This window comes from Podarcis vaucheri, assembly GCF_965113315.1.
Source record: "Podarcis vaucheri genome assembly, chromosome: 1".
NCBI classification, from domain to species: domain Eukaryota; kingdom Metazoa; phylum Chordata; class Lepidosauria; order Squamata; family Lacertidae; genus Podarcis; species Podarcis vaucheri.
Window position 1 is genome coordinate 44821697 of NC_138759.1, and position 27268 is coordinate 44848964.

At 44.6% G+C, this 27268-nt stretch overlaps 1 protein-coding gene across 3 annotated transcripts; it reads left to right on the plus strand.

Moving 5' to 3' along the window:
• The first annotated feature begins 9242 nt into the window (after positions 1-9242).
• Positions 9243-25987, plus strand: DLL4 (delta like canonical Notch ligand 4). 3 transcript variants are annotated; one of them, XM_082191867.1, is made up of 11 exons: positions 9243-10806; positions 10977-11240; positions 11842-11899; positions 13723-13995; positions 16389-16449; positions 16616-16746; positions 18190-18359; positions 19521-19740; positions 21154-21862; positions 22945-23053; positions 24144-25987. In XM_082191867.1, the coding sequence occupies exons 1-11, from the start codon at positions 10753-10755 to the stop codon at positions 24147-24149; spliced, it is 2055 nt and encodes a 684-aa protein (XP_082047993.1). In that variant the 5' UTR covers positions 9243-10752; the 3' UTR covers positions 24150-25987. The 3 variants fall into 3 exon arrangements, with proteins under 3 accessions (XP_082047993.1, XP_082047991.1, XP_082047992.1); XM_082191865.1 differs by lacking the exon at positions 9243-10806 and having other exon boundaries at positions 10840-11240; XM_082191866.1 differs by lacking the exon at positions 9243-10806 and having other exon boundaries at positions 10840-11240; positions 13726-13995.
• Positions 25988-27268: the final 1281 nt, after the last annotated feature.

Below are 27268 nucleotides of genomic sequence, written 5' to 3' on the forward strand. Positions count from 1 at the left end.
TTCCTCTATGACAGGCGAATGACTGAAAAAGTGATTTGCCCAAGGCCACCCAGTGAGTCATTGGCAGAGGCTAGCCTTTAGTCCAGCTTTCCCATTCATGAGAGCAGCGCTCTGGTTGTAAACGCCCCCTCATCCCAGCTTGAATTCATTTTTGTCCTGAGCTGAATACACTTAACTAACTCACTAGTGCAGACTTTCCCAACCTGGGGTCCAGCAGATATTTTTGACTACAATACACGTGCTGGCAGGGCCTGATGAGATTTGTTGTCGAAAACATCTGCAAGGCACCAGGTTAGGGGAAGGCTGCACTAGGAGAATTTCTTAATACCGGAGAGCCATTTTCTGTATCCAGAAATCTCAACTACCTGCACACACAGTTTTCTGGCATTCAGCTTGCTGCAGCTCTCCACTCAAGAACTGCAGAAAATGGGTGCTGAGAAAGTAAGCCAGAGCAGGTGGAGGCAGCAGATGTAACTTACAAGAAGAAGCCTTGTTTTTTATTGCAACTCCTCCACCAGGCTGTCATGTGCTGTACCCTTAGAATAATAGAATTACCGGGTTGGGAGGGACTCTGGAGGGCATGTAGTCTAGCCCCTTGCTCAGTGTAGGATCTGTGATGCATGATGTGTGGGATGTAAACACAGGAGCAGTCAATGACAACATTCCTAGAGTGTACATGTTAGAACATGGGGAGGGATGTCTGTCCAGCAAGCAGGTAAACTTCCTGGGGATGTGACCAGAGGTGGGTGTGGCCTCACCTGTGCAGGTAATGACAAAAGCACAGGGCAGGCAGCCATCTCTCTCTGCCATTTTCCTTCGATGAGGAAACATCTAAAGATGCCCTCTTGGCTCTCAGCCAAGAGAGGAGATAAGGTCTATCTTGCAACAAGATAGATTCTAAACATATGTAACCTTTTTAAGCCTGTCTGCCTTCTGGGATCATGTTGTGAACAGAATGTGAGTAAACTCTTTTATACCTTTATAAAGACTGTGTTGTGTCTTGTATTTTAAGAGGGAACAAAGGGGAAATTACCAGAGTAATTATTATAGAGGTTCTAGCGAACCTGTGCACACGTTACCGTTGCAAACTTAAAGGGGAATGTCTATAAACTCTGCTGATATTTTGAGAACTTGTTAGCACAAGTTGGATAAGGATATAATTAGTCAATATATCCTCTCCTGCACCCCAGAACATTCCCACATGATGAAACCAGCACCTGTGGCAGATGGCAATCCGGTCTCTGCTTAAATACCTCCAGCAAAGGAGAGCCTGCCATATCCTGAGGCAGTCTGTTCCCCTGGCAAACCCGCTTTCACTGTTAGGAAGCCTTTGTTAAAGAAGGAGTAGGCAGCGTGGTGCCCTCCAGACGCTGAGGACTACAATTCCCATCGTCCCCAACCATTGGCAATGGTGGCTGCAGCTGATGGGCAGAGTGGTCCAAATCATTTGGAGAACACAGCATTGGCTGCCCCCCCCCCAAAAGAAAATGAGAAGGAAAGAAAGAAAGACCTGTTCACACTCTGATGTCAGGATAAGGTTATGCTTTGAGAAACTTTTGTTCTCATTGGGTGATCTAAAATTTAGAGGAAATGACCGTCCTCACATTAGTGCCCATTTAATAAATGTGTCTCAAATGGTAGTGCTGATTATGGCACATGCATGTAAATCTATAAGCCGCATCATTTTGATATAACAGGGCTGTGTTTGGGAAATTTGCTCTCTTCAAAAGAGCAGCAAAAATAGTTGCAGGCAGTCCACAACTTAGGTAGTGTCTACCCCGGTTGGCAGCTGCTCCCCCAGCTCTCAGACTGGCAACTTTCTCAGCCCGCCTCCAATAAATGGAGACGATTGAACTAGTTGTCTTCTGTATGCATAGCTTGTGTGCTGCAGAAATGAAAGTTAAATGAAAGTCCCCTCTGAACAAACAGCCCATAATGGATTAGCCCCAACCTATCAGTACACAACAGCAAAGGATACACAACAGCAAAGTTCAGGTGGCTGCTTCCCCAACCAATAATAGCAGCAAAAGAGAATGTAGACCAGAAAAGTATCTCAACTAAAGATGTGGTAAAGCTAGTGCTGCAGACACTATTTTTATGCTTCTGCACTGATCCAACTAATTGGCTTGGACTAGCTGTGATCAGCTCAGAGACTAACAGGCCCCCTGATCCTGCCTGCCTGCCTGCCACAGATTGGCATTTCCAGGTGTCCAACCCGGCCCGCCCCTCAATAGAAGCAGGCTACTTTTCTTAGGTGGGATCTATTGGCTGTTACTATTTTCCTGCCCCACTATAAAAGGATAAGGTAGAAATGCTGGGATGCAACTCAGCTGGCATTAAAGCTGATGCGTCTGCATGGAAAAGAGTAGAGGAACCTCCAAGCTTCCTAGACTGTCCTTTTGTGGTATTCCTACACATTTAACCTGTGCCGACCTTCCTTCAGGCTAGACCTACACTCTTAGGGTTGTCTTCTTTCCTCCACATAGAGTAGCGGGTGGCACTGTGGTCTAAACCACTGAGCCTCTTGGGCTTGCCGATTGAAAGGTTGGCGGTTCGAATCCATGCAGAGGGGTGAGCTCCCGTTGCTCTGTCCCATCTCTTGCCTACCTAGCAGTTCAAAAGCACACCAATACAAGTAGTTAAATAGATTCTGCTTCAGCAGGAAGGTAAATGGCATTTCCGTGCGCATCATGGTCCTCTTTGTGCCAGAAGTGGTTCAGTCATGCTGGCCACATGACCTGGAAAGCTGCCTCAGCCTGAAGTGAGATGAATGCTGTACCCATAGTCACCTTTGACTGGACTTAACTGTCCAGGAGTCCTTTACCTTTTTTTTTTTTTTACCTTTTTTCCTCCTTCCTTTTCCATGCCTCCCTCATGAAAGGAGATGACTATTTTGGATCTCACTCCATCCAAGCATAGTTTGTTGCATCTTCCTCTAGATAGAACTAGAATCCTTCCTATCAAGTATGTATTTCCTGCAATAAACATCTCTTATTTTTCAAAACCCAGAGCCTCAGTGTGATTACGTCCAGGGTAAAGTGTGCTCCTCCTGCTGGGATTCAGGATTCAGTTCCACTTCTATCAGCATTTTAACTCCAGATGTCAACAGGATACCCCTAGAATTGCCTCCTTTTGTAGCCTGATTTATCATCTTGTTACAGACTGAAACTCGTGAGCCTCCTTCTTCCGTCATCCATTCTTGATGGGGTTCCCCCGGAAGAGTGGTTTATGATCAGTTGTTAGGTTAACACTTGGTATGATTTAGCTACAACTTCTTCCTATGACTCCAAACCATAGAAGATAGCACAACTTGGGTTTCTGGCTCCTTCCCTTGCCATGGGACAACTCTGAAGTATTTCAAAAGCTGTTAGTGACATGGCCTGGTCGTCTGTTTTTGGAGGCGGATCATTCCCATATGTAAGAGCAGCTCTGCTGCGTCAGGCTAAAGGCCCATCTAGTCCAGCGTCCAGTTCTCACAAGGAAGTGAGTCCAAGCTTTCTGGAGTCTGGACTGTAGCTGAACCATTTTGATCAATGTAATAATAATAATAATAATAATAATAATAATAATAATAATAATAATAATAATAATAATTTATTATTTATACCCCGCCCATCTGGCTGGGCCTCCCCAGCCACTCTGGGCGGCTTCCATAAAAACCAAAAATACAATAAAATATCACACGTTAAAAACTTCTCTGAACAGGGCTGCCTTAAGATGTCTCCTGAATGTCAGGTAGTTGTTTATCGCCTTGACATCTGCTGGAAGGGTGTTCCACAGGGCGGGCGCCACTACCGAGAAGGCCCTCTGCCTGGTTCCCTGTAGCTTTGCTTCTCGCAATGAGGGAACTGCCAGAAGGCCCTCGGCGCTGGACCTCAGCGTCCGGGCAGAATGATGGGGGTGGAGACGCTCCTTCAGGTATACTGGACCAAGGCCAGCGTAGCATCCAGCACCAGCGTAGCATCAGTCTCCATTTCATCTTCATCATATGAAGGCAGCCCTGTTTAGGGAAGCTTTTAATGTTTGATGCACTACTGTATTTTAATATTTTGTTGGAAGCCGCACAGAGTGGCTGGAGAAGCCCAGCCAGATGGGCGTGGTATAAATAATTTAGTAGTAGTAGTAGTAGTAAAACACTAAATTGTGTAGATTTTGACAACCACCTTCCTCACCACAAAGTGCAGTGGGAGCACAGGGAATCTATTCAGTAAAATTTGCAGCAACTGCTCTGGGACCCGTACAACAATAGATCTTTTATATGTATGCTACGTAAGCACAGGTTGAAATCCAACGTGTGAGGTTAAGCTAATTTCAACTTTTCCATAGTACAAACTGCTCCACTGGACTCATCCACATTCCCACTTGTCCTGTGCCTAGAAAGTGCAGATCCAAGCAGTTTCCTCTCCATAGCCCTGCTCCTTTCCCAGGGAAAATGTTATTTAGCACTGAATCAGAGCAAATGCCAATCCAGAGAAAACTCAAATAGCTGTTTGCTCCAATGGAGCACTAAAGAGCGGTTTTCTGTGGGGGAAAGCAGCAGGACAAAAGGGAAGTGTGGATGAGCCCTAAGACTACAGTCTTGAACAAGTTTAACTGGCTGTGTAGATGGTACCATTTGCTGTGGCTCCAGTGCACTCCCACTGCTGGTGTTTGAAACAGAGTCTGCGTGATATTAGCCACAATCCATAGGTATCCTGCAGCTTGTTGAGAAATCTTACTGTCTGATAGGCTTTCCATCAAACCAGCCATTTATCCAATTAGAAAAGCAAGACCCTGGTTATGTTTGGGCATGTACATTTCAGGCAGCTTTGGCACGTCTGCAGATGGAGCTCAACATAAGGAAACAAATCAGGTAATGAGCATTGGGTAAAGACATCTCTGGCTCCTCTCTGCTGTGAACATCAACATGCATGTGCAGAAAGGCCATCCAACACGGATTGTGCCAACGGATTGTTCAACTGGAAAAACCTAGAATGGGGTTGTTAAAGAAAAACACCAGTTTGGTGTTCCTTTACCAGTTCCTTTACTGACAGGTAGTCCAAAGGATAATTCAGTTCCTCTGCAGTTACATATACAGTAGTTGTAGCACAAAGTCTGTCCCAACAGCAAAAGTAATAAAAGGTCTTTGCTGCAACATATGCTCCTTGCAGCGTTCCAACACAGATTAGGTTCTACCAAGGCTATACTGTAAATGCAAGAGTATACTCTCAAAAGGTGCAGCTTCAGGTGTATTGCAAGCACACCTAAATTAACCATTTATTATCCTTTTTCTCTGTGTGCATAAATCCATATTCACTAACGTTAAAAGGTACTTAAAACAACGTGGGAGAAAGTAACTGCTGCATTTCAAGCTGCTAAGGCGTACATAGCCTTCGTCTCTTAACTAATTGGGATTTGCTTATTAGTCAACTTTCTTAAGGGTTGCACTGCTCAAGGGGATGGGGAGCCCTTGGCTCTCCAAGTGTTGTCAGACTTCAACTCCCACCAGCCCCAGCCAGCATGGCCAATTGTCAGGGAGGATGGGCGTTGTCCTCCAACCAGAGGTGAGACACCCCACCACTATTGCAGGAGATGAAATTCAGGAGAAGCTTCCCATCCTTGCACCATGGCACAAAGGTGTGTGGTAAAGTGTTGTTTTTGGAGGCGGTGGGGGAGACCAATTCAGCTCCTTTGGCCCTAGGTACGTCTCTCTGCATCCCACAAATTCTGGAGGATCACATCTGCAGCTGCAGTCCTATACATACCTCCCCAGAAGCAAATCTCAGTGGGACTCCTGAGAAAGCATACATAGGATCAGAGTGTACTATGTTGGCTCAATGGCAGATTTCGATGGCCATTTCCTTCCTTCACATCATGAAGGAACCTTAGCATGATGGCATGATGGCTTGGAGGTCTAGTCAAGAGTCTGGCCTTCTGATCAATAGTCTCAGTATAAGGCAACTGCTGAGATTTACATAGTGTTGAACCTCTTGGGCTGCAATCCTGCACAGCTGGGTGAATTCAATCCAATTGAAGCTAAGGGCCCTAGCCCAGAAGAAGTATATAATCATGGGTAACTGAAATCCCATTGATTTTAATGGAACATAAGAGTGACTTAACTCATAAGAGTGGCTCAGGACTTGTGTCACTGGTACTCAAGTGAGCAGGACTGCAGTCCAAATGGACTATTAGGCCCTTAAGGGGGATGCTGAAGGCTGTTGTGTGAATAAAATAAAACACTATCAGTCCATTGACTTGCAGATAAGTCCTCCTTCTTTTAATAGGACTTGTCTTCCCTGTAATTACATTTAGGGATCAGGATATAACTAACTAATTGGAATGCTCCCAGTATTTAATGCTGGAAGTGCCAACAATTACAGGAGATGCTCACTGAAGCCAATCACATTGGTCACTAATAGTTTGCAAACAATTCCCTTCAGGTTATGTGGATGTTGTGGCAAGAATTCAAGGCATGAAATTGGAAGAGAGAAATGTGAAACACTTCACATATTTATCTTGTGTCTGCTCCATAATGGCTGGCTTCAACACTGAAAACTTACCTTTAAATAGATTTCATTGACAATACTAAAAACCAAGAGACTTCACATTTTTTTTTTAAAATGTATATAAGGGACTTAAACAATTACTTATGTATTTAAAAGATTTTTTTTGTACTGGCAAAAACTACAGGCACATGCCTCTTCTAAGGTAGTGCTTGCTGCGACTCAACCATATGCATAATTCAAAATAATGCTTTCCCCCCTTCAAAACCATTATTTTATTGGAATGCAAATGTATGCATATTTAATTGACTAATCAAGTGATTAAAAGTCATATGATCAGTCTATTGAGATACATTTAACTGGGTGGCCATCGTAGCTCTCGACTCCTTTACTGATTGTGATTGCAGAATCAGGAAGATATATATGATTATCCTGGATGATTTGACGTGGAGAACAAGAGTTTTGGTCTTGGATTATGGCAGCGAAACAAACAAAGAGGGGAGGCCCCATACAGGTGCTATCTTGTGGGCTCCCATATGGCGGATAATAAGAAAGTGAAGTATACCAATAATTTTAAACGACGGTCGTTCGAACCTGCCCTCTGCAAACTTTTCGATCCAGCTGCCCTTCTGCTCCTCGTTGCAACTTTTTTATCTAAATTTTTGGTCAACACAAAGCAGATGGCCCCTTTCGCATTTATTATTTTACCACCGCCTCTTTAATAGCTACAATCACAACGGCACAATAATGCCCTTGACTTTCGAGAAGATTTCACATCTGTTTTGTGCACCATCCGAAAGCGGAGGGATGCTGTCGGGCGACGTGTGCCAGGTCAGGAGTCATTCTGTGGTCGAGGGAAGAAGGAAAGCAGCGAAGGAGGAGAGAGGCCAACTGCGGGCTGAGAAGAGGAAAGAGGCTCGGTTTCACAGGGGCTGGACCCTTGGCCGCCCACATCATAATATTTTGATCGCGGAGGGAAGCTGATGCCCAGAGCGCGCCGATTCGACGTGAAACTCTATCTGCGAAGGTGCTCGCCCAGAGAGAGAGAGAGGATTGCCCTGAGGTTTGGCAGAGCTGTGAAAGAGGAGGAGAAGAGAGAGAGAGAGACCCGCTTGTTCTGGCTTTAACCTACATTGGCTGGGGAAGGAGGAGAAGAATAGAGCGCGTCCATATGGTAGATGCTGCCTGTGGATCTGCAGCCCCAATGCGGTGCCCGGCTCGTGCGCGCTTGTGCCAGATGGCGCCTGGGCCAAGTGGCCAGGCGTGGGGTGGCTCTGGTTAGCCTCATAAACCTCCAGCCCAAGTCCCCAAATCAAAACACACACATACGAACATCTGCTCGGGCCCGCAGTACCCAGCTAGCCTTTCAGCCGCGCATTAAAGAGCCCCACCGCCCTTCTGTTCCCCCGGGGTTAGGCGCTCATTACCATTTACCAAGCACTGATGTTATCTGGCCCCGTGTTTTTATTTAGCGCCAGAGCAGATTTGGTGGGTTGACAGTTGACGCGCTCGCGGGTGAGGAGGGGACCCTGGCTGCTCAGGGGAGAAGTAGGGACCTCCTGCTCTACCTTGCGGACTAGGAAAGAGCACCCATCGCCCTGTGATCCTGGTTTGGGAGAGATACCCCCCCCCCAATCCCAGAGACCAGCCGGTGGGCATCGAAGGGGATGGTGTCTTGGGCACCTGTTCCCTGGCACAGGCATGGGGCGCTTTCTCAAACAAGTAGGAAAGGAAAACGCTCTGGGCGTGGGGTCTTCTCCGGAGAAACTTTGCTCTGCTACACCAAAGCATGACCAGCCTGTAGGTTACACTCCGTTGGAAAGAGCGCGAGAGGGAGACGGTAAGTGGAAAGGACCCAGGTGAGTTTTTCCAAGGAAACCCTCTCAAGGTGTCTTCTCGACGAAGGATTAAAAGAGAAAGGGGACACTGTGCGCGCGTGGATGGATCCGTGCAAGGGACCCCGGAATCCTCGAGCCAAACACTGGAGGAGATCCCGAGAGAAGCCACACTCGTACAGGGAATCGTGGCTTTTTCTCGCTGCAGCGTTGGGTTTTCATATTAAATCGACAGACGCTCAGCAGTTCATGAGCAGGGCTTTATAAAGGGGGGGGGGGAGAGAGAGAAACTTTCTAGAGTCAAGCAAGATCAGCAGAAGTTTCGAAACAAGTGATTCCCCCTCCCCTTCCCCCAGGAGCCATCTGGCAGGCACACTTTAAAAACAAAACAAAAAACCAAAAAAACCACCCATCCCTGTTAGTACATCATATCCTAAATCAACATTTTGCTTTGGGTCCTCCTCGGCTTTGTAAGGCAGGCGTTTCTCATGCCGCACACAAACACACAAAAGTTGCTCTTTTGAAAGCAAGTGCATGGGGCGATCCTGTCTGGTTCAGGCAGAAACCCACACCTATGTTTATGCTTTCTGGCCTCAAAATAAAACAAGAGTATTCCCTAAGGGCTGCCTGGGAGACACCCACTGTTTCCCAAAACAACGCACCAACCGGTTATTTCACTTATTTATTTATTTATTTATTACAGGTGAAGGGAAGCGCGGACAGGGGCTGGCATAAAGGTGGCAAGACCTCATTATCATACAGCTGAAGGTTTATCTTCTCCCCCCCTTCCCCTCCCTCCCTTTTTAACAAGCTGAAATAAAAGCCACATGAAAGGCCTTCTCTGTGCTTGGCTTTAATGAGGGACACGCGACCCAACAATAAGCACACATTGCAATCAGGCCAAGGGGTTTATTGGCACACACCAGCCTGCAGCCAGGATACAATCTGAGCCGGCGCACCGCTCCGAGGAGGGAGGAAGGCGGGCAAGCAGGCAGGCTGGCAGGCTCTCCATTCACACCACGGGGGATGTTGCCCTTGGGACAGGGTTGGTACCCAATGCGTGTTCCTCGATGTCACGGAAACCGAACTCTATACGGTTACGATTCTCCTGTTGATGAAAATGACTGCCTCCACCGGTCCTCACCTGAGAGGTGAGAGCAGCTTCGCTCCGTCCAAGGAGAGTCAGCTGGTGGGGTTTGGGGGCGCAAATGGTAGGGTTTTGGGAGCCGCAGGAGGAGCATGGAAGAATATACCAACTTTAGAGCAAAGCCACTTTTTTCTAACTCTGTCCGGAGGCAGCGCAAGGGTTAATACGTCGTCCTGCCCCCTCTCCGCTCTTACGCGTAGGGGCTGCAGATAGAAATAGCCACAGGGTTAGGGCACACCGGTGCGCCGGCCTCAGAGCCCTGTGAATCGAAGTGATTTGCCAAACAGCCCGGGGAAAGATGTTTGGAGAGGTGTGGAAATCCGCAGCAAGGTTGGCCTTTCGATTTCTCAAGAACTGGCGTCAGTTCTGGTTTCTTACCTGCTCTCACCTGGGCAGGTAACACTATATGGCCAGACAAGAGTGCATAGGATGGGGAATCTGTGCGCTCCGAAGTTGTTGGACCCCATCTCCCCTCACCTATAACCATTGGCCATGCTGGCTGGGGCTGACAGGTGTTGGAAAACATCTGGAAAGCCACAAGTCCCCTAGCGCTTTGGACTCCATTCGCCTTCCTTTAGGAAGCATGCAGTCTTTTCGAGCCCGAATGAGAAGGGTACTCTTTTCACAAGGCAAAATCTTTCCCCGGTTGCCTGCCTCCTCCTTCCCCTTTGCGAGGGCTCCGTCTCCGTGGCGAGCGCACTAAATCTCTCAACAGATGCTGGGGCATCTTCATAATCAGCTCGGCTCCTTGGTGGTCAGTGTGGAGCAGCAGCAGGGTATTAATTCTGGATCTGCGGGCTCTCCACCACATTGGGTTCCTTCTTCCAGAAAGATAAGGGGGAGGGATCTCCCGAGCCTGACGGACAGTTTACATAATGAGCTTGCGAGGCCAGGAGGCAACTATATAAACAGCGCGAAGGGAAGCCAGCTTTCCACTCACGGAGCGAGCGCAGGAGCAGCAGCTGAGGTCGGGGGGAAGGAACGAGCTGCTGCCGCGCCACGCTCACACGCCCCTCCGCCTCTCTCCTCCGGGCTTGGGAGTTTTATAAACGACGGGATTTAACCCTCCGACCACGCCGATGCTTTAAAAAGCATCCCCACTGGATTATACCTTCCTCTTCGCCTTGGGGAGTACTTGGAAGGGAAGCCTCTGACCTGCGTGCCACGACTTGGGAGAGCCAGCCAGCAGCAGCAGCAGCAGCAGCAGCGCATCTTTGGACCACCTGAGGAATACGAGCGAGCCTTGAAAGCTCAGCCCGGGAGGAATTAAGCACATCGTAGCGGGAGGATGGCAGCCTTGCGCCTCGTGGGCTTGACATTGGCTGTCGCGGTGACGCTGCAGGTAATGATGTTGGCACAGCCGTCGGGGGAATAGATATATATATATATACACACACATTTATATATGTGTGCATGGGGAGTTTTTCATTTTCTTTCTGGAAAGTGTTGGCCCCAAAGGGAACAAGCTCGGGGTATAAGCTCTGCTGTTGTGTGTGTCTCCCCTTTGCGCAGAAGGTCTCCGGCTCGGGCGTCTTCCAGCTGGAGCTGCGGCACTTTGCCAACGGCCACGGCGCCCTGGCGAGCGGAGAGTCGTGCGGGTCCGGCTGCAGGACCTTCTTCCGCGTGTGCCTGATGCATTACCAGGCGGTGATCTCGCCGGGCGACTGCACCTTCGGCAGCATCGTGACCCCGGTGCTGGGCATCAACTCCTTCGCCATCCGGGAGACCGAGGGCTTCGGCAACCCCATCAAGTTGCCTTTCAACTTCACGTGGCCGGTGAGAGCTCACCTTCAACAGCCTTGGAAAAGCGGGGCGGGGGTTGAGCGAGGAAGTCGAAATAATAACAATAAAAAAGCAGAGGCCGCCGTGGTTCAGCTGCAGGCTATATAAACAAACCCTGCGCTCGACGTTTTGTTTCCATAACTTGGTGCCATGTAGAAAGCTGCGCTCTAATTGCGGGCGTTGCAAATGCATGTCGGAATAGAACGGCGAGTTGCTCAAGGCGAGTGAAATGTGCACATTTTGTAGCTAGGGGAAAGTTGCTTTCCACGAAGCTGGGGTGGGAAGGGTCGCCTTGGGGAGGCAGGGAGAGGACATTTCTTCCTCCTGCACCCTGGTCAGAGGCGAGAGACGCCTTTTCCCAGGAGATGAAAGCAGTCCTCCGGAGGAAGCTCCATTTCATCGACTCAGACAAAGTAATGCTATCTGCAATTAGATTAATTGAAATGTATATCTACCGCCAGGTAGAGGTTTTCTGGTTTCACCCGATTGTTTTAAATCTCTGAGGCCGACAGCCCCTTTCCGATCACTTATCACTAGAACTCCACGCTTGTCTTAGGTTCTGTGCCTTCCTCTCACTCCTCCTTTCCATTCACAGGGAACTTTCTCATTGATCATTGAAGCCTGGCACGCTCCCGAGGGTTACAATCCAGCAGGTGAATATGGCCGTTCCTTTCCTACTCACTAGGGGGCGACAGCTTTTCAAAACTTGCAGCTTTATGCAGAAGCTAGCTTAAAAAAACAGCACAAAAAGTCTGCCAGCACAGTTATTAAATAGCTTCCACCTAAGCTACATAAATAAATATTGTTTTTACTTATTGCATGTAAGTCCAGAAAATATTTTCGATGCTTGCTTTAATTTGCAAGGCAGAGCTGTTCCCAACATCTTGATGGGTTTTGCTTTGATTTTGTCCCCCTGCTTAATCTCCACACAATTGCGTTTCCTCCCGTTTATTTTTGGCGTGGGAAAGAAAGGAGCTCTTTGGTGAGAAAACGGCAAGGCTGCCAAAAAGTCCTGACTGCCTTTTCCTGTATTTTACACCTTTTTCAAATTCCGCCCTTTGGAAAAGGAATAATGGCTTTGGGATGTTTTTCTGACATAGAGGAAAAGGATATTTCAACAGCACAAGAGCTCTTACTTTGAAAGGCTTTCTGTAAAGCTTCTCAGGACCACAGCTAACAATAATGGATACTAAAGGCAAAAGAGAACAGTGCTTTTACACTGGTATCATGTGACCCCTGACCCCCTAATTACTGGAGGCCAGTGGTTGAGCCTCAAATGTCTCTGTATACTCCTGGCTTATTAATATTTTAATCAACATTATTTGGCACACTACTTGGGCTGAATAATGCAATTTTCTTCCTCAGTTTAATTTCAGTGGTAACACGTTGTCACAAATGCCTTTTGAGGGCCAGGTTGATTCTCTTTATTTCGCATTATTAGGATTTCTTACCTTCAATCCCGCCCCCTAAAACAAAATCCTTCACTGTTTTTAATTATATTGAGCATGTTGCACTGAGCATTGCTACTTAAAAAAATATGAGGGCACCAGCTGATGAAATCTATTGCACAGAGTCTGGGCTTGTATGTTGGGGCTAGAAGATTGATGGTAGACGCCATCGCTAATTACGGTGACACTGGAGAGGAAGCACAAGCTGGCGTGTAATGTGAGAATGTTTTAATAAGGGCATAGTGTGTGGTAGCACTGTGCATGGTAGCATGGGCCAGAAGGACGGTGTGTGGGAATTCTTCCTTGTTGTGAACAGCCAAGGCACATCAGACAAGAGGAGCAGTTAAGTGCCCAGTGTGCTTTAACATAAGGGATGAACTGTGAGCAGAGTTACCACCTGCTTCCAGCAGAGCCTCTCTGCCTGAAACAACTGTATTCAGCAGGTGTAGCATGTCTTCACAGGGAGAAGGCCAGGATGGAAAATATTTTACATGTTGGATTTCTGCTTATTATACAGCCGTTAAACGGATGCCCTGACACCCGCTGGGGGGAAAGTGGCAACTTAACCTGTGAGGATGCAGTACCACACTATGGGATGGGTTCTGTAAAGCAAGATTGCAAATGGTCCTTTGGGATGTGAGAGAGGGATGCAGCAGTGGCATGCAAAGGAGGTTAAAGTGTAGCAGATGGACTAAAGCTAGAGGACGGTGACTCCTGGGTGGTGACTTCCAGTGCAAAGCTTTTTATTATATTTTAAAGAGATGTGCTCCTGCATGCAATCCAAAACCTTATCACCTGCCTCTATGCTCTGTTTTATTTCCCCCCTTTGAGTGGTGAGTGAGTGGCACTCTGCACGTGCCCAGGGGCATTTCTTCTCGCATTCCAGATTCCGCAGTTGAGTCTGGCGCAAACCAAAGACCTTGTTGGCACAGGGGCCTTGGATGTGGCTAGAAAGGGAGACGGGGCTCGGGGAGAGAGTCCTGTTTCTCCCTCCAGGCCTAACCTAGCTTGTGTCCTCCCCGCCCCAGCAGGATCCAAGCCCCCTGCCCGGAAGTGGCTCATCAGCCAGATGGCGATCCGGCGCTCGCTGGCCGTGGGCGAGGCGTGGCTGCCGGACCAGCAGAGCCACGAGTGGGCCCGCCTCAACTTCTCCTACCGCGTGGTGTGCAACGAGCACTACTACGGCGACAACTGCTCCCGCCTCTGCAAGGACCGCGACGACCTCTTCGGCCACTACGTCTGCAAAGCCGACGGCACCATGGCCTGCCTGCCCGACTGGACGGGGGACTACTGCACAGACGGTGAGCGAGGCCGCCCTTCCCGCCCTAGACTTCCCCCTCCCTCCGCCCCCCCCCCCCAGCGACCAGTTGGCGCGGAAAACGCGCGGGCGGGCGCGCAAACTGCGCCTCGAGGGCAGGGAAAGGGCGCGACAGCTCCCCCTGCCGGTCGCGAGCGCCAACAGCTGGAGGGCGGGAAGGCAAAGAAAGCAAAGCAACCCTAGGGGGACACTGCGCGTGCGCGAGCCCTTAGAGGTCGGCGGAGGGGTCGAAAGGGTCGGGGGCGAGAGGGCTGAGGGCAGTGACGTAGCGTGGGGGGTGCAGGGGGGGGGCCGGCCGCACCGGGCGCAACATCTGGGGGTTAGGGGGCGCAAATCCACGGGTTAGGGGGCGCTAATTACTTGCCTTGCCCCGGGTGCTGACAACCCACGCTACGCCACTGGCTGAGGGGATTTGGAAACGGAACCTGCGAGGGTCGAGGCAGAGAGAGGGATGGAGACGGGGTTTTGTTGAAACTCATAGGCAGGACGGCATGCGGATGGGTTGCTGTGCCCTTGCAGTTCCAACTGAGAACCAGAAATGTCTCACTGGCCTCCTAACCCCGTTATGAGCGCCTCATAGTTATAACATGGACAGTTATAATGTGAGGAAACGCGCGCCAGCCTTATCTGGAACAGGCCGAATAAGCTCCTTCTTAAAGCATGAAAATAGTAATTTTTTTACAAAAAACACCCACTGCCATATATCCGAGACCAGTTTCTTCTCTCCATCCCTTGAAGTGTATACACACAGTTTACAGATTAAATGGTTCTCCCAAATCCAGTTTTCAAATGACCAAGTTGCACTGCTGGACATTAGTTCCTTGATGCAATTGTCTTTGGAACTGGCTTCTAATTAATACACACAAATGTGATTTGAAAGTTTCTATAAGGCTGCAGCCAGGCAATGTTTTTACCGATTCACATTACTTACTCTCTGGGACCATTTATTACATTTAAAAGGGCTTTGGCGATTTCCTAGGCTCCATAGAAGTGGTTCTCAAAATTATATTCCGTTGTGCTACCATTTATGGTGGCTGCAGGTGTGCCCGTTTTGAATGCAGACCTCCAACTCTAAGCAAGTCAGTAGAGCAAAAATGCCATTCCATTCTTCTGGGTGAGGTAGTGTATGTGCAATAATGGAAATGAATGGGAACCACAGTTGTCTCCACCCCCATTCCCTTGGTACTAAAGAATATGGGGAATGTAGCTCCCTCATAAATGGTTCATTTTCTTATTGCACCTGCTCCTGGGGCCATCGCACCATTTCCTGCATCTGTACTTCACATCATTTCCACTCCCCGCTTTGCAACTACTTTCAGTCAGCCAGCTTTAGATGGTGACTGCATCGAATGTCCCCAGTATCTTAGCTTAATGTTCTAGATAACAAGAACCGTAAAAGGTATTCTCAAGTCTAATTTTACATTTCAAAACACTTCCAGTTGCCAGGGCAGCTTCTTAGTGAATTTCATACTGGCATTTTAACTATGGGTTCAGGTACATCTAAGAAGTTTAGAGTTTTTTTTATTGCTAAAGTTGTGTGTATATCTCACAGCTATCATCAAAACTGATGGCACTGCAGCTGTAGGAATTCTAAAAATCCAACCACTTCTTGTTTTCATTGGTCTTAGGGAACCAAGTCGATATTTGTTGACAAAACAAAACAAAAAAACTCCTGGCCTAAAGGAAATTTCTTTAAGAACGGTGCTGGTGCTACAGGTTTCTTCTAGTTCTCTGCCTTTAAAAAGCAAATCAAATGTTGAATTCACAATAATGCATGCAAATTACACCTGTTTTATACATAAAATTGTACATGTTCCCACTTCACATTGATTTACATAATTTTGAGCATGGCATATGAGAATCTTTGGAACAGAATTTGAATTTTTGTTTAGTGCAAAATACAACTGTAAGCAATTGTGGGCCATTCACTCTCTGCCTCTGGGGCAGTCACTGCTTCTCAGGATTGTCAATGAGAAAACATGTTGACCAAGTTTGCACATCATAATAAACCAGAATTAATGGTTTAATCTTTTGGTCCTCCCTGCCAGCATGCAAGAAGAAACAAAATATTACCCTAGCTTAGCATTATACCCAACCAGGGATGAGGATTTGTTTTGCTGAAACCATGGTCATTAGTTTGGGGGCATGAAATAAGCCACAATCCCTTATTCAAGCATAATGCTAAACCAGGGATCGTGGCTTGTTGCCAGATCAGCAGCCCATATCAGTGTTTACCGTAAACAGTTAACTAATATTTACTGTGATGTGCAAACTAGGCTGCTGTCTTGAGCTTGTTGGATACAAATACAATAATAAATACTTTGAAATGCATTTTTGAAAGTATTAACTTAAACTTTTTTTCCCCCATTGAAACAGCTATCTGTCTAGAAGGGTGTTCAGAGAAAAATGGATTTTGCAGAAAGCCAAGAGAGTGCATGTAAGTAGTTGCTGTATTAGATCTCAATGTGATTAACAGTATATGAGTCCTCTCCCTTCTCCCTTTACTCATTTCAGTGGTCATCACTGCTAAAATTCCTTTTGACTTCAAGTAAGCTCAAAGTATTGTAACAGTTACTTCAGACATTTCAATTGTTTCTTTTCAGCTGTCGTAGTGGTTGGAAAGGCCGTTACTGTAATGAATGTATCCCTCATGTGGGTTGTCGCCATGGGACCTGTACAAAACCAGGAAAGTGCATATGCGATGAAGGCTGGGGAGGCCTTTTTTGTGATCAAGGTTAGTTGATGTAGTTATAACAAAAATGCATTAATTTTTATGTGAGTGGTTTTTTTCTTGCTGATAAATTTCTTAAGGAGAAATTTAACATTTTAGGTTGCTGCAAGAAGTCTAACTAATAGACTTTGAATCTGATTGTCTTGGATGATTGTGGCCAAATGTCAAAATTTCTCTTAAATTCTTCTCTTTCTGTAAAAGTGGTATATGTTTACAGGAACATTCAAAAGTATTCACACATATTTTTCTTTTAAGTATACACACTACACATTTAGTCTTGCCTCTTGTCGCTTATAAAAACTGTATATTTAGTGATCTATCATATACAGTACTTAACTGAGGCCGTTTTCTAAACATATGGTATCACAAGCAAACAGAATCTGGCTCTTCCTTATTTTTACTCATGGGAATATTCTTATATGACTAATGCAGAATTTAAAATAAATGGAAATCTCCAGATTCTGTTTCAAGGGACAGGCTTGACTATGCACCTGACATGTTTCCATGATCTCTGATGTAATCTCAGTTGAATAACTATGGTTCTCCAAAGTCATATCTGCACTTTAAACTGGGGTTACAAGTTCTTTTGCTACAATGGAATCCTTATAGGGAATATGCAGACATGCAATTATTTAATTTATTAACCACATACATGGTCAATATATTTCAAGGTGGTTATACCACCTATGTATGATTGAACATCCTAAGGAACATTTCTGAACATTGTAGAAGAAACTTTGTCTAGAGAAAGCCTACCTAATGAGAATGTTGGAAGTGTATAAACTTACTAGGATCTTTTTCAGCTTGATAAATGCACATTTAAATCCCTTTATTGCTAATCGCTTTAGGTACCTACAAAGACAAGTATTAGCTCCAAACGCAGTACACTTATCAGCCCACCCAGATTCAAAGCAAAATCATTCTTATAGCCCTAAGGATGCATATATTCAGTAGTTATTGCAGAATATGGCCTGTTTAAGGGTATTTTAATTGGCCTAGCAGGTGAAATTCTGATTGATCATCTATCATTAAGTAAAGTATGCCTTCTTACCTTGGTTATATTCATGATACTAAAAGCTCATAGTACATTCATAAGTCCATTTCTTTCCATGTCGTTTTGATATACCAGGTTATGAACAAAAGTGAGGGCTACCAGGTGACTACCTTTGTTTTTTGTCTTATTGCACATGGAAAGGTTTTAAGCATTACTCATTGTGGCAATGAGAACTACATTGTGGGAAAAGTACTGAGCTTATGCACCCCCGGGATGTTTATTTTAGGCATTCCTAAAAGTCCTGGCTGGGGACACAAATTTCCATTGATTCTATTGAACAATAAATTGAAGGTGTTTTGGTCAAAGTCTCTGTTTTGCTACTTCTAGTGCCTCATCTTTTTTGTTCTTTGTTAAAACGTAACTATCTCATTGTCATGTTTTTGTCCTTGCAGATCTGAACTACTGCACCCATCACAGACCCTGCAAGAATGGGGCCACCTGCATGAACACTGGCCAGGGAAGTTACACATGTTCCTGCAAAGAGGGTTTTACTGGTGTTGACTGTGAACGGAATATCAGTGAATGTGACAGTAACCCCTGCAAGAATGGAGGCAGTTGCACAGTAAGAACTAATTATATGTTGGAAATTTATTTGTGAAAAGAGAAAAAGCAGCTTTCCATATTTATATCTTGTTCTTCCACTGATGAGTTTGGGGTAGTATGCATGAATGTTCACAATACCCCTGTCTGACCAGTAAAGAGGAGGGACTGATTGACTGGTTACAGGTCTGGGGAAGGAGGGTGTACATTGTTAAAATACAGTACAAACAATAAAAGCAACACATTACAGCAGAAATAAATCAAGAAAACCAACCACAGGCAGATCTTTAAAATTTAAATCAAAAATATCAAAACGATTAAAAGTCCCTAAAAAGCCTGGGAGAATTTTAAGATAGCCTTTGCCTGACACTGAAGGGAATACAGAATATGCTCCAAGTGAGCCTCCCTAGGGAGAACATTCCAGAACCAGGATGCTGTTCCTGTGAAGGCCCTTCCTCCTAGCAGCCTCTTGCTATTTTGAGGGCCTCTGATGATGATTTCAAGGTAGATAGTTGGTGGATACCATCTTGGAGACTCTTCCTGGCCACTGGGGAAGGAGAAGTTAGCAGGCACTGCGGCATCGGCAAGAAAGGGTGGGGGTAGCGCTGGTGCAGATATGGTGGCACCCCCAGCTATGGCACAGAGGGGCCCTGAAGCTCACATAGGGCTTGCACACAAACGAAAGCAAAAATATTACTGATCCCCCTGCATAGTCCTGGCCTTCAGTGCTATATAAAACACATCTATCTGCTTCATGTACCTTCTTTTAGCTACACAGTTATACTGCAAGTAATATTTTCAGTCTATCTTACTTCACTTTGGTAGTGTCTGAGTACGTACAGTCCATATCAGGTTAATAAGTCTTATTCCCTCAGTGCTCTTTTTAGTAACCATCAATAGTTGAGAAGTGCATTGTTGGTATGAACTCAAGTCTCTTTGTACTGGTATCACTTAATTTATAGTGTGCATTTACTTTTTCATCTGCAAGACCCTTTAGCTGTGTTTTAGCCCTGCTTACTTGGAGACCCAATCTGATTCCATTTTAATTTAATTTGTTTTGGGTGCATCTGCTTTCACATCTCTGAAAGTTTATGTCCCTTTGAAAAATGGACAGGAAATGTAACTGCAAAGCAACTAGTTTGAAGGAGCTAAATTTTATATATTCCTTATTCCCCCCCCACAGGATTTAGGGAAATACTACAAATGCACATGTCCCCCAGGATACGATGGTGTTAATTGTGAGCACAGTGCCTTGACTTGTGTTGATTCTCCATGTTTTAATGGTGGCACATGCCTAGAAAGAGAAGGAGGAACCAGCTATGCTTGTATTTGTCCTATGGGCTTTACAGGATCCAACTGCGAAAAGAAAGAAGACAGGTGTACCAACAACCCCTGTTCTAATGGTAAGTCCTTTCACCAGAGGAGTTTCATCTTTGGGGACAGACAATAATGAAACTTTAATCTGATTCTGTGTTCCTCCCTTGATCTGTCAATTTCTTTTACTATTATAAGGTATACGGTATATTTTCTACTTACTTGTGAGGTTTATATTGCAATGTTACAATGAGTTGCCTATTTTTTCTCCACATTTTTTAAAAAAGGATCAGCTTTGGCCGAGTGGAAGGGGAAAGAGTCTCCTTAACCCTTTCCCTCCAGTGATTCTTTCCCCCCAGCTCAAAATAACTCTTCCTAAGTTGCTCTTTAACTCACAGGGTGGAGGAGTAGCTTGCAATGCTGTTTGTTTATATACACGATCACTTCATAAGACTGTAGTATTTGTTGTTGTTGTTTAGTCGTTTAATCGTGTCCAACTCTTCGTGACCCCTTGGACCAGACTATAGTACAGTGGTGCCTCGCAAGATGAAAATAATTCGTTCCGCGAGTCTTTTCGTCTTGCGATGTTTTTCGTCTTGCGAAGCACGGTCCGTCGCAACTGCGCCTCTTCAAGCGGCTTTAAGAAAAAAGCGCAAGACGTTTTCGTCTTGCGAAGCAAGCCCATAGGAAAATTCGTCTAGCGAAGCAACGCAAAACCGAAAAACCCTTTTGTCTAGCGAGTTTTTCGTCTTGCGAGGCATTCGTCTTGCGGGGCACCACTGTATAGGGGGTTCCCAAATAGGTCTGTAGACTACTAGTGGTCCACAAATGTTATTCAGGTGGAACAGTGTGTCTGTAAAAATAGAATTCAAAATAATACATGTAGTGTAGTTCATTATAATTGCTACAACTGACAGAAAAATCCATAAGTGCCTCCAAGACCCTCTGCAATTTTCATGTGGCCCATTGGTGGATTTTGGAAACAACTGATGGACCATCTGATACCCATTTTTGGGTTTCTAAATCTTAGTTCTGTACTGTATCTTTTCTTCTTGCTTTTCTGCAATCTTAGCTGTTACTGGACCTCTTCTTGTCATCTACATTCCCTCATTTCTGCACCTTCTTTGTCTAGAAAAGTCTCCTTGTGCATCAAGTCAATATTTCCCAATTGATATCTTTTCTCACAACATTTCCCACACACATTCTGTGATGCCTGCTACTTGCTTATGTCCTCCTACATCATTCTTGATGATTCTGTATCAGGTTATGTCTTCTCCTCAGCTTTGCCCTGTTGGCTGCACTACTACAGGGTGAGTCTTTGAAAAGAGGCCCTGTGGAACATGTGTACGCTGTATCCACAGGACTTCTTTTAAAGGACACCCTGTATATTCTAGTGCCTGGGTAGTCTTGGTCTTTGCTTCTGTGCAACACATCAGTCGCTAAATTATAATAAAAAATACATTCCTAATCAAGCTTTTTTTTTATTGCGCTCTTCTCTACAGGTGGGCAATGCTTTGTTTTGGGCCAGCAACACGTGTGTCGCTGTCGTCCTGGTTTCTCCGGTCAGAAATGTGAGATAAACATCAGCAAGTGTTCCAGAAATCCATGCACCAATGGAGGATCTTGTCATGACCTTGTGACTACACATGATTATACATGTACTTGCTTGCCAGGCTACGCTGGCAAAAACTGTGAAACCAGAACTAGAGATGAGTGTGCCTCTGAGCCCTGCCAGAATGGGGGAACATGCTATGTTGGGCTTTATCCTACTTCTTTTGCTTGTCACTGCCCTTCTGGCTTCATGGGCAGCCATTGTGAATTTCCAGTGCGTTCAGTTTCAGAGCCTCCTAAACAGGTTCCTTGGGTGGCCATATCCATGGGAGTCGGGCTAGTGGCTCTTCTCATTTTGTGCTGCATGATCGCTATAGTTATCCGGCAGATGCAGAGACAGCCAGAACAGAATTCAGAAGCCATGAACAACCTGTCTGACTTCCAGAAGGAAAATCTCATCCCAGCCTCTCAACTTAAAAACACCAATAAAAACAAAGACCTTGAAGTAGACTGCGTGCTGGAGAAATCAAACTACAAACTTAAGAATCACACATTGGATTATAACCTGATGAAGGAACTGACGAGTAGAGGGGCTCAGGAAGATAAATATCATAAAAGTGAAAAATGTATAGGAGAGAAATCACCTTTCTGGTTACGCAGGTATGAACACCTTCTAAAGAAATCTAATTTCTCTGCATTTGTGAACAAAGAAGCCTATGTAGTGCAAAGAACAGGAGTAGGGAGCAACTCATAAATGTGTTAGATTCTGAAAAGCATGACATTTTAAATTTCATGCAGAGTACACTTCACTCACAGCAACAGAGGAGCGTTGACAATCTATCAAGTTTCGGAAGAAGTTTACCTTCCTTAAAGCTTAAATGAAATAACATTATGTTAAATGCCTTGGCACGACCCATCTTATGGCCAGGTTGCAGTCGACTGATTCAAGGCCAATCCTGTAGCAAGATAGGTGGTAGGACTATGTTGTAACAGATTCCAAGAAACCATTATCTGAGGGCTAGAAAGCAACTAATGTTTGTTCTTAAGCTTATTTTTGGCTTATTGCTCATCATCAGTTTAAAGCAAACAATTCATGGTCTGGGATTGAATGATGTGATAAGTCATACTATGGCTTGTTTAAGCTACATGGGGCAAGTAGGGAGAAGCCACACAAGGGGTCTACGCAGCAGAGGCACACTCACAATTCAACCATGGTTTAAGACAAACTGTGTCTTATCATGACATGTGAGGCAGGGCTGCATGCGTTTGTTCCTGTCAAAGTTGTTGACTTCACAAAAACACCTCTACCCAGATTCTTTATGCTTGAACTGCTCACCTAATTTAATTGGTCTTGTGCATGTGAGGAAATGAAGAGAGAGAAAAAGAAAGTGCAGCCAAGTAGTTCCAAATTCTGTCTTTTAATGCAGACTTACAGCCTTTACATAAAATATTTAAAATTTTGTGCATCTACTGCACCTAGTAAGTCAAGCTGATTTACTTGGTTCAATAAAACACAATGAATGCTACTTGAAGCCAGGCTGCTCCCCATATGCAAGTTTCAGCCTGATCATAGTTATTTGGTCATAGAAGACTGAGGTTGTCATTGGTTGGAAACTGAATTTTTAAATATTTGCTGTCATTCGTGGCCTAAGCTACTGTAAAAGATCCTTTCTTCAGTTTTAACACATGAAACAAGAACATTTTGCTTAGAATTTTTATCATGGTTTTTTTGTTTTCAACAGTGAAAAGCCAGAATGTAGAATATCAGCTATATGCTCTCCAAGGGATTCCATGTACCAATCTGTCTTTGTGATAGCAGAGGAGCGAAATGAGTGTGTTATAGCCACAGAGGTATGTATGTTGCCTACATAGATTTTAATTTTTGCCACCCGCCTGTCTCAAGAGACAGCGGAAGAGTGCGACATTGGGGCTAAAGTCAAACTGTTGGAGTGTTACAGCGTCCGCTGTTTTAATTACTTAAACATTTCTATATTGCTTTTAGCTCCAAAAAGAGCTCTGAAAGCAGTTTACAACAATAAATATCAATACAAACAAAAATGACATTCAGAACAAAAATTAAATGGAGATAACAACACATATTAAAAGAGGGAAAATGTCTTGACCACCTACCTGACAATAAAGAAGGGGCCAGTGTATTCTTCCTTGGGTGGCAGTTCCACAATCAGAGTGCCATCACCGAAAAGGCCCTGCCTTGGCTGCAGAACATAGAGCAGAGCCCTGGAAGGTGGCCACAACTGACAAGCAGGTTTATGCAGAGAGGGGTGATCCTTCAGGTATCCTGCTCCCAAGCTATATTTGTCATTAATTTAGTCATTAATTTATAGAGCTAAGGTCTCATTTTTTAATAATAAAAATCTGAGAGAGCTAAGGTCTCATTTTTTAATAATAAAAATCTGAAAAGATAGCAATGTAGTTTTAGACTTTCAGGCATCATTTCCATACATCTGGCAAGTAGTGAGTAGTAATGGAACTATTTCTAGTGTTGCTCAGATCATTCCTGCAAACAATACTTAAGAAAATAGAGAAATTAATGGGTTAGTTTCTTCAGGGTTTTTTTGTTTTGTTTTTAAGGTCTGAATCCCAGAGTAAAGACATTGCAGAATTCTGGTTTCAGAAGTAAGAGCTTAAGCCATTCTCACTTCCCACTCTAGCACCCCACACCTCCTGAAAACCTGTTTCAAAAAGGCATGGAATGTGGAGCAAAGGGCTACAACAGGAAGGGGATACTGATAAAATTCATGCCAGTCCCCTTGCCCTCGCTTGACAGCATCAAGCCAATTATCCTGCTCCCATCTGGTGGCCCCACTGCTCCACAAAACTCTGCTGCTACTGCGGGGGAATTTGGTTTGCAACTTTAATTTGTATTTTGAATAGCACTGCCTGTTTCTAATTTCTCCCCCTCCCATTTGTTTATAAACAGGTATAAGAATGAAGGTTGCTCTGTTTGCACCTCAGTGTTGGAGATGCCACAAGGTGGACATTCCTGCTAATTGTTTACAATTCACAATTGGATTGGACTTGGATTTTTTAAATTATATGCAATTTGCTGCTCTCAGGAGGAGGAGAGGATGGAAGTGGGTGAACTGGACAGACTGTGAATTTAAAGATGCAATAGACCTTTTGGCTCCCTGTTCCCTTATTTTGAAGTCTGATAGGAGGAATATAACTGACTACAGGGAGGCAGTGATGGTGTCTTTTACTAGCCTTTGAAATTACTTTGCTGCCAGTTGCTCGTGGACAGTTGTGTGACTTTCCAAAACTTCCATCTTGGAAGGTGCCCATTGGTGCAAAAGGCACTCTGCCATCACAGAATAAACCAGCAATACTGTGAGAAGAATGAATGAAGAAACATGTTTTTCTATGCATATAATGGATACAGAATAAGTGAGCTCACCATTTTTTTCTGGATTTGAAAGTGCCTGAAGCGTGTTTAAGAATCTAGAGAGCCCAAATCAAGACATAACTGCCTTTTCCCCCTGCAGTACCCAAACAGTATTGGCAAGGAGTTACTTACTACCAGTACCTCCTGTTGCTTCTCTATTTTACATCCCTTTTCCCCTTCCATGTATTCCAAACAATGTAAGGGGAGATGGATAATGAGCTGGCATTTCATCTCCTAGGATGATGCTTTGGTGAACTGAGCAGTGAATTGGGAATTGCTCCTATTTCTGAATGACAGAAACATCCATGGACTTAAACAGCAGAGGAGAATCCTGCCGCTGCTGCCTCCTCAGTATGAGGAAACTTAATCCCAGTGCTCGCTGAAAGCCTTACAAATGCGTTTAAAATCAATCAGCTGTTTTCATGCCCTTTGCACTACTAGTCACCATGAATAGAAGTGTGTTTCTTCTTCATATGCATTAGGTAGGATTTGGAATTTTGTGTTGGATATCTGAATCTGGTGCCACCACCTCAATTGCAAATAACCCCCAAGTCTAAACTTGTGGGGTTTTTTTACAGCCAGGGAAGTGTTTATGAGCCCTGAAGTTTTATTCCTTGCTGCAGAACAACCACCACTATCTACAGCTCTGCTGGGCTAAGAAAGACTAAGCTACAAGGGGGACTTATTGAGGGATATCTGTGGGTGAAATCATAAATTTCTTGGTTTGTCCTGCTTCTTCATTCCTTCACACTGCTACAAGGAAAGGAGTAACCTTATGTTTTTTTAGTCCAAAGGAGCAGTTCTGAACTGGAAAACTCAGTGCACGCAGACTCTCATACATTTACAGCAATAATAATAGACATTTCAGATAGGAAGTGCTGTGATGTTTGTAGTGATAAACATGTACTGTGGGAAAGGGAATATGGCGGAAGCAGAGAGAGGAAGCAAATTTTCATTCAAGGAAGTTGGGATTGTGCTTTCTGTGGTGGAAGAGCAATGTTCCTGACCTTGTAAATCCCAGCATCAGTTTTGTTCACCTCCAGCCTTGAATTGTGCAAGCAAGATTTTGCTCAGAATGTTCACTACTGACCTTTTGGTCTGACCATTCAAGACCGTTATGAAAATGACCTTCAGAAATCAATAATATGGTTTATACTAGTGTCTGTTTGTAGTTATTTTAAAACATAGTATTTCAATAATTTAAAAAGAAAATCAGAAGCACTGAACTTTCTACATTTTGTAACATTATTTTGTATATAATGTATATTTATAATCAAAAACAGAAGTGTAAATATGTTTATTACTTATCATGTTATGTTTTTATGTGATGACAAAGTTTGAATTTTATTTTTTTTTCAAATAATGAAAATACTTTCCTGCTACTGCAAAGTTTGGTGTGGTTTCTCATTTTATGACTTGAGTTTAATGATCTTCCAGTGTTTACAGGAAATCTCTTTGTCATAGAGGCTGAGTTCTAACAGGTCCTGTAGTAATATAAATTTGTTGCTTGGCATTACATAACATGTGCAAAGGTCACAAAGTTTCTGGTGAATGAATTCAGTTTATTTATTTTTTTAGTTGATAACCTGCTTTGATGTAAGAATTCTTACATTTTTAATCTAGAAATGTAATAAAGCCAAGCTTTTTGCATAGGCCAGGGTTTTGTCCTTATTCTAAGGACTATGTTAGTTCTTACACAACAATAGAAATTACATCTGTTGTTCATTCTGGAAAAGGATTCGGGAATAAATACTCACTTCTCAACTTTATATTCTATTAATGAGCGAGAAAGTTCCTTTGCTGGCTTCTTACCTTTCTCTGTTCTAACAGAGTTCAGGATGTATCAGAGCAGCTGTCTATTCCAAAATGCTTTAAACAGGATGCAAAGTAAATATGATAAAATGTGTGAGAGAAAACAGAAATTAGAAACTGCATATAACACACATAACTAATTGAATTATTTTCAGTGTTAGGTCACAGCATTGTTTATTACAGATCCGGGCACGCTTCCAGATTTCTGCTTCCCCAAATAATAATGTATTTAATTATTAAATTTGTATCTTTCCTCCCAAAAGAGGGCAGGGCAGTGCAACATCAGTGATAAAACAATACAGTAGAAACATCTTCAAAACATCTAAAAACCTGTAAAACAATAACATACCGTACTTCCACAGCTAATAATGTCAAGGTTACTAGGAAAAGTATTCTTTACCCATCGGGTGCCTGGGTAAACAGGATTGTTTTAAAATTCCTTCTGAAATAGATGCACCTCAGCAGATAGATGCACCTCAGCAGAGAGGACATTCCCCAAATGGGAACTGCCATGAGAAGGCCCTGTCATAGGTCAGCGTCAACCAAGCAGCACCTTGCACCTTCCACCCTGACCTAAACAGCCTCAGTCCAGTATACCTGAAGGAGTGTCTCCACCCTCATCGTTCAGCCCGGACACTGAGGTCCAGCACCAAGGGCCTTCTGCCTGGTTCTCTCACTGTGAGAAGCCAAGTTACAGGGAACTCGGCAGAGGGCCTTCTTGGTAGTGGCACCCGCCCTGTGGAACACCCTCCCACCAGATGTCAAAGAGAAGAACAACTACCAGACATTTAGAAGACATCTGAAGGCAGCCCTGTTCAGGGAAGCTTTTAATGTTTAACAGACTACTGTAT